This window comes from Phocoena phocoena, chromosome 6 (assembly GCF_963924675.1).
Source record: "Phocoena phocoena chromosome 6, mPhoPho1.1, whole genome shotgun sequence".
NCBI lineage: Eukaryota > Metazoa > Chordata > Mammalia > Artiodactyla > Phocoenidae > Phocoena > Phocoena phocoena.
This window is the reverse complement of record NC_089224.1, coordinates 107,268,390-107,281,253: the sequence shown is the minus strand read 5'-3', so window position 1 is coordinate 107,281,253 and position 12,864 is coordinate 107,268,390. Positions and strand designations below refer to the sequence as shown.

The 12,864-nt window shown below is 45.7% G+C and overlaps 1 protein-coding gene across 1 annotated transcript in view; it reads right to left on the bottom strand.

Annotated features, from left to right (window-relative positions):
* The window catches only part of GARNL3 (GTPase activating Rap/RanGAP domain like 3), a 108,367-nt gene that overhangs the window by 24,928 nt on the left and 70,575 nt on the right, over positions 1–12,864 (bottom strand). The window contains exons 12-17 of the mRNA XM_065878825.1: positions 12,694–12,739; positions 11,558–11,664; positions 10,447–10,562; positions 8,462–8,566; positions 6,723–6,797; positions 3,515–3,626 (exon numbers count right to left, since the gene is read on the bottom strand). Coding sequence (XP_065734897.1) covers positions 3,515–3,626; positions 6,723–6,797; positions 8,462–8,566; positions 10,447–10,562; positions 11,558–11,664; positions 12,694–12,739 — 561 coding nt within the window. The remainder of the gene's footprint in view (positions 1–3,514; positions 3,627–6,722; positions 6,798–8,461; positions 8,567–10,446; positions 10,563–11,557; positions 11,665–12,693; positions 12,740–12,864) is intronic.

The following is a 12,864-nucleotide window of genomic DNA, read 5'->3' as shown; positions in this document are numbered from 1 at the left end:
TCCCAATGACCCTACTAGGTAAGAACTTCTAATAATCCCATTTAACAAATGAGGAACCTGAGGGTCAGAGGTGATAGAAAATTGTATAAGCTCACGTCTTGAGCTTGTGGAACCCAAGTCTGTGCAAGGACAAAGTCTGGGCTCTCAGCCAGTGTTGTAGCCTAAAAACAGCACTGCATCCCTGTGGATTGATGGGGTGAGCACGGGAAAACTGTGCCGTAAGGAATTAATGTGACAGAAGCACTTCATTTTACAGTTAAAACAGAGGGATACCGTGTGGCTGCCTGACTATGTACAGAGTAAATTAGCATTTATTCTCCAGTCTTTCTCAGGTGGCTAAACAGGTTTATATACAGCACAGGAAGGAAGGGAAGGAAAGGATATGAGAAAGTGACATGGATTCAATGACTATTTCATAAAATGGTTTCCTTCTTGTAATCTCTTTACGAAGAAACAATCTTTTAGAGCTGGCTTTTCTATTACTGCAAAACCAAAACAAATGGTGATAGCATATTTAATCAGTATTTAGTCTCCCTTCAGAGTAGGTTTTGCTACACTTAGAATGCAAAGAATCTTGATGTTTAATAGTGACCTTGAAAAGAGCAGACTCTCAAGGGGGTAAGTCTAATGAAATTAAGCAGAGGCTAATGGGATAGAGTAGAACTTGGCTTGAAACGAAATGGAGAGATTCACTCACAGAGATAATTCATAATACAATTAAGTGTAGACAAGAAAAAGGTAAACAAAGAAATAACAAGAGAATTATGGCTTAAAAGCACAACAAGGAATACAAAGAAAGCCTTAAGGGTTATTCTCTTTTTAGCAAAGGCAAACAGGGACGCATTACTGCATAACTAGGACATGACAGTAATAATCTGAGTAATACATCTAAGCTGGTGGTGGGTGTATATGGCTACCACCTGTGTTAAGACAATGTCCCTCAAGTTTGAAAGAAAAGAATTTCCTGGCGGTCACAATAATCCTTTTATATCTGACACTTCCATTACATTTTGGATACATAAAGGTGAAAATTGCAGAAAGGGACTTGGTAATCTTGGTTTGGATTTTACATTTACATAGAAGCAACTCAAACAGAATTTTTTTTTCTGTTTTTAGTCAAGCCTTACAAATAGTCACTATGAAACATACTTTCTCTTTCCTAAAAAGGCAAACAGGTAGAATTTGACATTCTTTTCATCACAAAAATTTTCATAATTATTTGCCCAGGAGTATAGTCTTGGAAATCTGCTTCAAGGTAAAGACAGTAACATTGGTAGAGTTTAATTTAATTTTAATAAAATGTAGTTGGTTTAGTGGAGAGAGCACTGGACAAGGAATCACCTCTGGGTTCTGGTTCCAGATGTGCCACTAACCAGCTGTATGGTCTTGGGCAAGTCACATCATTTCTTTAGGCCTCCGTTTCTTCATCTGTAAAACTAAGAGACTAGACTAAACCCCTAAAGTTTGTTTTTTTTAATAAATTCTTTTATCTGGTTGCACTTTGAGCAAAATCTATAGATTTTGTTACCTTTTGGCAAGTTCATAGGGAGAGAGTAATGATGATAGCGACTGTTTGGTAAGTTACTGCTGTGTGCCAGACGCTGCTTTAAGCACTTACAGGTAAGTAAGTAACTTCGTGTAACGTCCGCATCTCCTCCCTTGCGGTTAGGATCATCATCCTTATTTTGTTTAGTTCATCATTTCCCATTATTATAAACTATTCTTTAGCTACTTAAAAAATTACCCCCACTTTAGAGAAACCTGAAGCTCAGAGAGGTTTTCTTCAAGATCACAAAGATTTTCTAATTGTTTTATAAAAGTTTCTAAAATGAAAAATTTAATTTAAATTCTGAATTTATGAATTTTAAAGTTATCTGGCTTTTAGTAAATTAGTTATATACACAATTATATATGTGTATATATGTGAATTTTAAAAATTATGTTATGGATACAACATTTAAAGATATAGCACAAATAACAGATAAGGTCAGAAATAAGTCCATTATAAAGTCTTGTCCACCTCTCATCGTCCTACAGGAGGCACCTAGCACGGGGCCGGAACAAGTGCTGAGTCAGGGACTGAGGAGGGAGTAAAGGTTGAGGCCAAGGATGGGAAGATGCTGCAGTTTTAGGCCGTTATGTTACTCTCACAGGAGGTGGCCTTCAGGATGCTCATAAAGCATCACTATGGTAACCAGAGACCGGGCAGCCTGCTCCTGGGCACGGAGGATGTGCCCTTGGAAGATGCTGTCTCTACACCTACAGCTCCCTCTGAAGCCCCAGGACATGACTTGCTACTAGTGTTTAGCTCCTTTATCATTCATTAGGAGTCTGGAAGAATCCAAGGGGCCTCCTGCTGGAAAGGACCACACAGTCCTTGAGGCTAAATTAAATCCCCACTCGAAGTTGAATGCCCTCTCCGGCATCCTTGCCAAGGTCATGTCTGATTGGTGACTGATCTGTGGTGACAGGGAGCTGACCGCCTCCCTGGGGGCAGGCTGACCCACCCGGCTGTGTAAAGTTTGGTTTTATATTGAGATGAGATCTGTCTTCCTGTCAAAATCTTTGTTTCTCTATCCACCAAATACAGGTTATCTAAGATTCTTATTGTTTGTTTTGGATACTGAATACTTTTTGAATTAGAAATCTTAAAAGAAAAAAAAGAAAGCGCTTCAAGAGAGAGCATATCGGGCTTCCCTGGTGGCGCACTGGTTGAGAGTCCGCCTGCCGATGCAGGGGACATGGGTTCGTGCCCCGGTCCGGGAGGATCCCACATGCCGCGGAGTGGCTGGGCCCGTGAGCCATGGCCGCTGAGCCTGCGCGTCCGGAGCCTGTGCTCCACAACGGGAGAGGCCACAACAGTGAGAGGCCCGCTTACAGCAAAAAATTACAGCAAAAAAAAAAAAAAAAAAAAAAGAGAGAGAGAGAGCATATCCCTGAGACAGCGGCTCTAAATAACAACCTGCCCTTGTCAATTTTTTTTTTTTTTTTTTTTTTTTTTTTGTGGTACGTGGGACTCTCACTGTTGTGGCCTCTCCCGTTGCGGAGCACAGGCTCCGGACGCGCAGGCTCAGCGGCCATGGCTCACGGGCCCAGCTGCTCCTCAGCATGTGGGATCCTCCCGGACCGGGGCACGAACCCATGTCCCCTGCATCGGCAGGCGGACTCTCAATTACTGCGCCACCAGGGAAGCCCTGCGCTTGTCAATTTAAAGTAAAATTTTGGAATCATGATAAGTATTTGCCGCAAAGGAGATTTTCCTTGCAGGTTATTTGATATCCACAGACTAATCGGAAGTGATGAAACTGTCATGCATGCCCGTGCCCACCCCCCACCCCCCATGGCCCTGGCTTGCCTGTTGAAAACAAGGGAGTAATTTTTAAGGAAACAAAGCTCTGCTAAGGACACTGCTGAGGACCCATTTATCTAAAGGGAGCTGATCGGTGGTCACCCATCTTAGAAGCACTACAAGTTATACAAAGAGAGACATTTGAAGGAGCAGCTACTCACTAACCATCCACTAGCAAGACGCCAGCATCAGTGGAAACCAGCAAGGCCTGGCCCCAGGGATCTGCACACACGGCTTCGTGAGGGAAATTACTGCAGAAACACTGGGGCTCCCAAGGCTGCGAGGCAACCAAGCATCAGAAGGTAAGTGCACCAGAAAGAACACACCGGCCCATCAGGTGGAAATGCACAGCACACCACCACCCAAAACAGCAACACAGATGCCCTCAAACCCTGGGAGCTAGAAGGGCTCTGACTCAGTTACCTTCCTTAGGAAGAAAAGTCTCTTTCCAGAAACGCACGCAATAGGAAAAGGCTGGAGTCACATGTTTCTGGCACCGTGACCAGCGTCTATATCGTAATGACACCCCACAGGGCCAATCGGAACATTGGTAACGTTTTCTAAGCAAACGTTTCTCTTTATTATAAGAGGAAGTCCCACCCAACTCTCTAAACAAAGTCAGATTCCTGTGTTGCTGATTCGGCAAAATTATTAAACTGTACACAATGCAAGAAGTTGATATCGTCTTAACATGAAAATGCTTACTGACCCATTTAAGGCTACAAATCTTCAAGAAAAAAATAACACCTGTTTGTAGGAATATGGCGAGGGCTGTTGATGAAACCCACTCGTGTTCCCCCATGTGACACATTCACGTCATGGAACTCGCATGCTTAGTTTCATTCCATGTCGGGCAGGAAGAGTCAGCTCCCCCTCACTGCTGCCTCGGAGCTGTGGCCGATGCCTGGAGTCTGCAGGCGCTGTTCGTGGCTTCTGAGCCACACCAGAATCAGGGACATTCTCAACCGAACCATTAATTTCCCTCCAAAGCATGTGGCTTGCCCTCAAGGGACAAGGAAGTCTGTGGAGATTCTCAGGGACAAATTGAAGTCCCACGTCTTCACTTTTACCTGGGGCTGTACAAGAGCCCGTGTGCATGCGTAGGTGTGTTTGCATGGGCCGGGTGAGCACTCGCTTGCACACTCAAAGTAGAAGCGATGGCTCAGAGGTTACCTGCAAGGGTGTCATTTGGGATGAGTGTAAACACTGTGTGCATTATTGCTGTCTTAGAGATGTACGCTTTCCCTTTATAAAACCCAACAGCCGCAAAATGAGTATTCTAATTGCTAAGATGAGGCTCAGGCTGTTGTGAAAAGATCACAGAAAGAATGTGAAGATATTTTATAAACTGAAAGAGGGCTGCACAAGTGCAGGTCATCACTTGCAATGGCAGTTCCCTAAGATTTCTGGAAATTCTGAGTTTGTGACTTAGAGCAGGAGGATATTCAAAAGCAAAGCCAATGTAAATGCCAACTGGGTGACAGACAGACGCTAGAGCATTAGACACCAAGGTGGAAAGCCAACTCCAAATAACAGAATGTTCTCTGCGTGCAGGACACAAGATCAGAACACTTATGCAGAACTGGGGTTTTTAACCCAGAAGATCTAGGGGCCCTGAAGGATCCAGGGGGGCTTAGGGAGGTCCGTGAAGCCCTGAAACTGTGTTCAATGTGCTGTATAGGTGCCATTCGTAATTTTAATGGGCTGGAGTGTGTGTGTTGGGGGCATGGGGGTCCACTGGCTTCACGGGCCCTCAAAGTGGCTGGGGACTGCAAGAGTCTGAGGCCACCACGTAGGAGGTGTCAGCGATGAGAACTCAGCCCCAGACCCACAGACGCTCTGGTCTGAGGCCTGATGGCATTTATCATTGCGCTGGACTCCCCACTGCCACGTGACGGGCTTGGTGCTGATTCTGAGGGCAATGATGTGGTCTTCGGGCCTTCCTGCCCAAGCCCAGAACTCTTTACCGGCTCCCTGCTAAGGACATTAACACAGCTCACAAAATGATGGATGCCTAGGAGGCTGGCAATGCCCATGCTCTGCAAGTAGAGCACTCTCGGGAACAGTATGTGGGACTCTGGCCTCTGCGGAGCCAACTGCACAACAGTCCATGAGGGCCTGTCGAGCAGTGCTTCTTCAAGGATGGCCCGTGGCCCACTGGTAGGTCATGCACTGATCCAAAACATGGAAGCTCTTACTTTGTCGTTTACCGGTGAACAAGTTACTTTCATTTTTATGTACACCTAAGAACTTCTTATTAAGAAGGTTACTAAGTCTTACTGGAAGTTGTTATCTATAAAGGGCTTGACAACACTGCAAATTCTACTATTCATAGGAACAAGCAGATAGTGGGAATTTTTGCAATCTTTGGAACCTTTGGAAACGATGCTTTGCCATTGGTCTTGTCTGAAATTGGCTGTGGTTTTCCCGCATCAGTTGTATTTTGAGCTCATCATTTTCTTGAAACCAGACTTTAAAGTTTGTAGGTTCTGCAGTTCAGATACAGATCATCCATACCTTTATTGCGAAAGTAGAGGTATTCGTAATTCTTTTGCTTTTACGATGGCCATTTCTCCAGTGAGGCAATGTCTGTGGATTTGTTCCATTTAACTACCTGTTACCTATTCTGAACATAGACATATTTCAGTATGTAGCGTATGGGCTTTACAGTACAAAATCATGCAAATAGTAAGTTTGTACTGTGACTTGTTTTCATTGTTTTCTCTTGTATGCTTGATGACCACCTAGTTCTTTTTCCACAGAAAGTGGAAATGAGAAGTAGATACTCTGGCCACAGAATTATTGGTTTGGCTGAATGAACTGTAGATGAAGCAGTGGTTGCTCAGCTGTGGTCCTCTGACCAACACCATCAGCATCAACTTGTTAGAAATGCACATTCTCAGGGCCCACTCAGACCGATGGAATCAGAAACTCTGGGGGTGATTCTAACACACACTAAGGCTTGAGAAATACCGCCCTAGAGCCTTGCCATTTAGTGTGTCCATGGTCAGCAGCACAGGCACCACTTGAGATCCTGTTAGAACTGTAGCATCTTGGCCCTGCCACGCAGAGCTGTTGATGAGAACGTGCACTTGGTCAGGAAGTCCGGGTGGTCTGTAGGCACACAGGGCTTGAGGAGCACTGCTGAGTCCAGTCTAGCAGCTCTGCTCCTTTAAGCAAAGGCAAAGGCACGATACGGAAACAGGGAGGCTCTCACTACATGCTGCCCAGCTTCAACTGGGGCTTCCCCTGCGGGCTCTGCTGTAGACAAGCTGTTCCTCTCCTGCCCCACAAACCTCCTTCTAAGAATCTCAATAACTTCACTGAGGACAAAGGACATTCACAGTTGAACTTGAAAGCATCATCGACTCACCTCTTTTTTACAGATCCCCGCTGCCACCAGGCTTGATGGAGCGTCCCCTCTCACGATGGATTTCAGTTTTAGCGCCTGACAGAACAGAGATCTCTTTCAGTTTATCGGGCAGGAAAACAACAGCAGGATCAACAAGTATGATTGGAAAAAATTTTTTTAATGAAACAGGAGTAATTTCAGGCTGAAGTTTCAGGTTCCCATGCTGCCCTATCATTGAAGATAAGGAACACAGTCAGCTGGACCTGGTGAAGTCCTCATGACTCCAAATGTTTTCTGTCATTTCAACTAATCAGTATATCAGTACAGTGATTTCCAAACCATCATTGGAAATGATGGTATTGGAAAAAATCCCCAGGTCCCTCCTCAAACTTGATGAATCAGAATCTCTGAAAGTAGAGTCAGGGTATCTTTTGTTTTGTTTTTTTTAATATTTCTTTATTTGGCTGTGCCGGGTCTTAGTTGTGGCATGTGGGATCTAGTTCCCTGACCAGGGATCGAACCCGAGCCCCCTGCATTGGGAGCGTGGAGTCTTAACCACTGGACCACCAGGGAAGTCCCGAGTCGGGGTATCTTTAAACATGGACCAAAGTTGGAGGGCCCCAGTAACAGTGCACCTGCTTTGGGAAAAGGTTATCTTTGCCGTTAAGCTTTCCTGATCGCCTTACTATTGGCTTCGACTTTTGGGTCAGAACCTTGTCTGCAGCTGGCAGCTCTCCTCCTCCCTCTTGTGACATGGGACCAAGGCAGAAAGCTGTGTCACCTCCAGAACTGAGAAATACTAATGTCACGTAGGAGCAAGGCAAAGGGGGAATGGCTTCCTCCAAAATCTGGAATAAGGTGATGCCTGGGAGCCGCCTCACTGTGACGACTACTTCCAAGCGGTAGGGGGAATCCAGGTCTCCTGCGAGGACACCCCCTATGTGCTGACTCCTGCCAGGGAGGAGTTCAAGGTGCTTTCCCTAAATTGGCTCCCCACACTTCAGAAAATTCCCGGGAGGCAGGCAAATGATACGTGCTCCCTTATCAAGAGGGAGCCCAGCCTGGGCCCTGTGGCCTCTTGCTCCCAGCCAGTGTCACCCCGCTTCAGCAGAGGGCTTTCCTCTCACTCACACCTGCAGAGAGCTACGCCTACATGGTTATCAAAAATCTCCTTTGTCTAGGGACTTCCCTGGTGGTTAAGAATCTGCCTGCCAATGCAGAGGACACGGATTCGAGCCCTGGTCTGGGAAGATCCCACAGGCCACGGAGCAACTAAGCCTGTGCGCCACAACTACTGAGCCTGCGCTCTAGAGCCTGAGAGCCACAACTACTGAGCCTGTGCGTCTAGAGCCCATGCTCTGCAACAAAGAGTAGCCCCCGCTCGCCACAACTAGAGAAAGCCTGTGTGCAGCAACGAAGACCCAACACAGCCAAAAAAAAAAAAAAAAAACTTTGTATAAACAAGGCCCTACTGTATAGCACAAGGAACTACATTCAATATCCTGTGATAAACCATAATGAAAAAGAATATGAAAAAGAATATATATGTATAACTGAATCACGTTGCTGTACAGCAGAAATGAACACATTGTAAATCAGTTATACTTCAATAAAATTAAAAAAAATTCTCACTCGTGGTTCCACAATAATCCTAAGAGAAGTGACAGAGCTCTTCCAGGAGTATGCAAACATAACATTCTTTGCAGGCGGGCCATCTGGTTTGGATGTCAGAATAAAACAGGTGTCAGAATAAAACCCACCTGCCCTATTCTAACGAACTCTGCCTGGCGGGCCTCCTCTTTCTTCCGTGCTGACTTGGGCGACTCTGGTAAGACATCACTGAAAGATCGTCTATTAAGCATGTTCTGAAAAAGAAAGACAAGTTATGAATTCCAAAGACGGTTGTCAAATCTCATCCTTTGGCTTCTCTTAGTGCACAAACCTATTTGTCCAAAAGGTCCTACTTCTGCCTTCTCTATTCATTTTCTCAATAAGCATCTATGAGATGAGGCACCACTTAAGTGCCCGCCAGGTCTGTGCTAGACGCGAGGGATTAAGGAGCAACAGGGGGAGAGCCCACCCCGTGGAGGCTGAGAGCACGGGCTCTGGAATCAAGCAAACCAGCATCCCCCCTCCTACTAACCGCCTAACAGCGTGGTCGGCCACCACGCTGCACAGCTCCAAGGATGCCATTCTCAGAGAGGGGCACCCCTGGAACACGACATACAAAATTCTGTGTGAACGGTACTCCCTGGAGTTGCGCAGCTCTGTGGCCTTCTGGGTAACTTCGGGCAAGGGAGTTAGTTTCTGAGTCTCCGTGTCTCTGTGTGGCTAATACCAGTCTCTGAGGTGTGTTACGAGGACTAAGTGAGGAAATGCATGGAAGGTGCTTGGGCACGTACTCAGTAAATGTTAGTTTTCTTCCAAACTGCCGAGAACTGGGTGCACGCATGCAATTAGCAAGTATTGGCTGAGCATCCACTGCTCTGCCGGATCTGGGGGATGCGATGCACATGGTCTGTGTCCTGGTGGAGCAGAGTCTGCGGGGGAGACAGATTAAGTAGCTGATTACATGACTGGCACATGGGATAATGTCTATGAAGGGGAGGTCCGTAAAGCATGTGGAGGCACTTAACAGGGGCACATGGCTTCAGCTGGGGGCTGGGGAAGGCTGCTAAGGCAGTGATGTTTCCGGTGAGACCTGAAGGACATCACATATTCCTCTTGGTACCCTCTCTTCACTGTTTCCTGACTTTAAGGAAAAAAGGGAATGGACAGATTGCCAATTATGGCTGGCTCTTTAGGGCCCTGGGGTTGGTCTGGACCAATCCCTGTGAGTAGTTAGGGTGTATCGACCAGCCAGAAGTCAAGGGCACCTGTAAGATGGTGGTGGTCACTGTGCTGAAGGGAAAGGACTGCACGAGCACCAGCTCGTTTTGATGTTCGTCATCTCTCTGGGCAGCCACCTGAGACCGGACACTGCATTTATGTTCACACATCAGTAGCAACTCCTTTTGCTGGAGTTTGTAGTTGTACCGATTCTAGGGAAGTCCCCCCCCCTTGTTCTGTGCTTCCTTGTTAAGTTTGGGAAATGCTTCTAAACAACGATGATTTCATTTTGCATTAACACTCGTTAACCACTGTGACATGTGGCGATCTCGCACTGAGTCTAGAGGCCTCCAAAAAGCATGGGTGCCCCTCGAGGCGCTGGGTTCCTCAGGGAGGTACTGGGTCCCATCAGTGTGGATACACCTTCAGCCTAGGACGTATCTGGCACAAAGTGGATTTTCAGTAAATGTACATGCTTATTTCAGTGCCTGAATATGGGGCTCACCAGTAAATCTCCAGAAAACCTTATAGAGGCCCCAGTCTCTCCCCCAAATCCTCACTTTGCCTGTCTATCAGCTCCATGGCACGGGAAATGCTGAGCAGTACACCCAAAGACAGATACCCCAAAAGTACTCTCAAATGCTCCAGGGATTGCTGACTGACATTCATGCCCTCAGCCTGCATCTCGACTTCCACAGGCCTTGGCTTTATGAAAATCACGCCCCTGTATATGGACATTCAACATCCCTTCTTCCCGTGACAACCATGAGAGAACATGAGGCCCTGGAGGCCACAGTCCAGTGTTGACAGCTGGATCAGGCGACTCTATGCTTTTCTAACCAGGACTCATCGCTAGGACTTGTGTTCTCAACTCAGACCCCGTGAGAAGGAAAGAACACCACAGACCCAGGGTTACCTTATGCAAATCTGGCATCAAATCCTGGTATAAAGATCGAATCAACATATCCAGAGTTCGTCGACGTTTCTGGGCGAACGTTGGGGTTTCTAGAGTGGCTTTTTCACCATTAATTACTAAAATAAATCAAGTTATAAAGGGAGTTACAAATATTAACAGGCTATTGAAGAATGCCCTTCTCAAGGAAACTCCTCACAGTAAATGCCACCCACTTTCCTAATACTGGTATAACTCTTCTTTCATGGAAGAATGCTTAAAAACTCTATAATTTTCTCTGTACAAACCCATAGTCCATAGGTATGTCTATCTTACCCTTCTTGTTGGATTACAAGCTTCCTGAGCAGAGGGTACATCTAATTACTTGAAGACCTAGCACACACCCAACGTGCCCTCATCCACAATTCCACCCACCCACCCACCCATCCATCCATCCATCCATCTGTCTATCCCACCCACCCATCCAACACATGGGCCAAAACACCAGGATGCCGTTCAATGGGATTAAATATATATTTGCTGCATTTTGTTAGAAAAAATAACAATTGCCTAAGCAGAGTACTGGGATTCTTAGCTCAATGAAAGTTTCTTCTGGAAGAAAAAGCCGGTGGTTTAGTGGACAACAGACACCGAGAGTCAATAAAGTGGAAGAGCACAGAATAGGACGTGTGCAGTACAGTTAGGAGCTTGAGGTCAAGATAGTTATGGGTTTGAATCCCAGCTATGCTGTTATCTGTGCATTTTTAAGCAAATTATTTAGATTCTTGGGGTCTCAATTTTCTAGCTTGTAAAATGGATATAACCATATTTCCTTATAGGGTTGTTGTAAAATGTAAGTCATATAATACGTATAAAAGAACACAGAGCTAGGCATATCAAACTGAATAAATATTAGCTATTTGGTGGGTAGGATGGTAGGTACAGATGAGAACCCAGGAGAGACCTTCACAACCCTGTCAGAAAACTAAATACGCTTCTCGTGAAGAATTAACAGAACACGGAATGCAATCAATGCTTAAACAATGATGTCTTCTTTACAGCATCCTGGGAGAACTGGAAGAAATGTATTCTGATGTAGAACAAGTTGCAAAAACATTTCAAAATAGAAACTTACATTTCACTAGCAAAAAGTCCCTGAATTCCTGGTGGTCTGTAAACACTGGTGGGGAGGGCAAGGGTGGGCCAAAGAGTGGTACGCTTTCCTCTGAAAATATTTTCAGCCTGTGTAGAGAACATTGCAGAATTACTTGGTTTTTCTTCGAAGATCACCGATATTTGGATCTTAAATTTGTTCAGTTGCCTATGTGATTTGTTAGGAATGCTCCTTCCATAGGAGGAGGGCCTTCTCTGGGCTGCCAGAGCCTTGGCCACCATGCAGCAATCCTATGTGCTTTAGGGCAAAGACCAAGTCTTACTGGATCCTTCGTGGTCCAACCCACCAAGCCGCAGGCAAGGTCAGGCACCCCAGGAACAATAGCAAAGACCACCACTGAGCCCGCACTGCACACCAGGCAGCATACTTGGTATTTTAAGACATAGCATCAGCTGATTCTCACCAACCTGTCCGGGTAGAATCATTACCTTCACTCCACAGACGAGGCTTGAGGCTCCAAGAAGATAAACACTTTTTTTTTCAAAGCCTCAAAGTTAATAAGTGATAAGAGCTGGGATTCTAACCCAGATCTATTTGGCTCAAAGTTCATGCTCTTTTCACAACATCACGATACCTTTTAACAGATTAATTTTTGAGAACGGGATTAATTTTTGAGAAGGATAAACGGGCAAGAATGTAGCCTAGGAAGGAGGGTACTCTGGTCAAGATCAAACATATCACACTTGTGCCCTCTGTGGAGCACAGTAACATGCCTGACCCTGACCCTTGGGTCTACTGCATGGAGCAACACTATATGCAACAAGCTTTTCCTGAAGATACGGTGGCTTTCAAATCAATCAAAAAATATGTACGTCAAGAGTCTCAGGACTTCCCTGGTGGCGCAGTGGTTAAGACTCCGAGCTCCCAATGCAGGGGGCCTGGGTTCGATCCCTGATCAGGGAAGTAGGTCTCACATGCATGCTGCAACTGAGAGTTCACATGCCACAACTAAGGAGCCGGCGAGCCACAACTAAGGAGCCCGCTTGCTGCAACTGAGACCCGGCGTGACCAAAAAAAAAAAAGTCTTAAAATGAATGCCAAATTAACATGTAAACATGAGAATTAGAACAAGTAATCGAGATAAAGTTGTTACCAACCTGTAATTGTCCTTTTGCTGATCATACCTCACTAAGGCAAAAATATCTGTGGTGATGGTTAAGGAAATTAAGCAACGACCCCAATTCACACAGTCAACGGCTTGTGCTTTGCAAACCCTGTGTGCAGAATCATCCTGGACCTGCACTCCTGGCGTCAGGGCTCCTGTCACC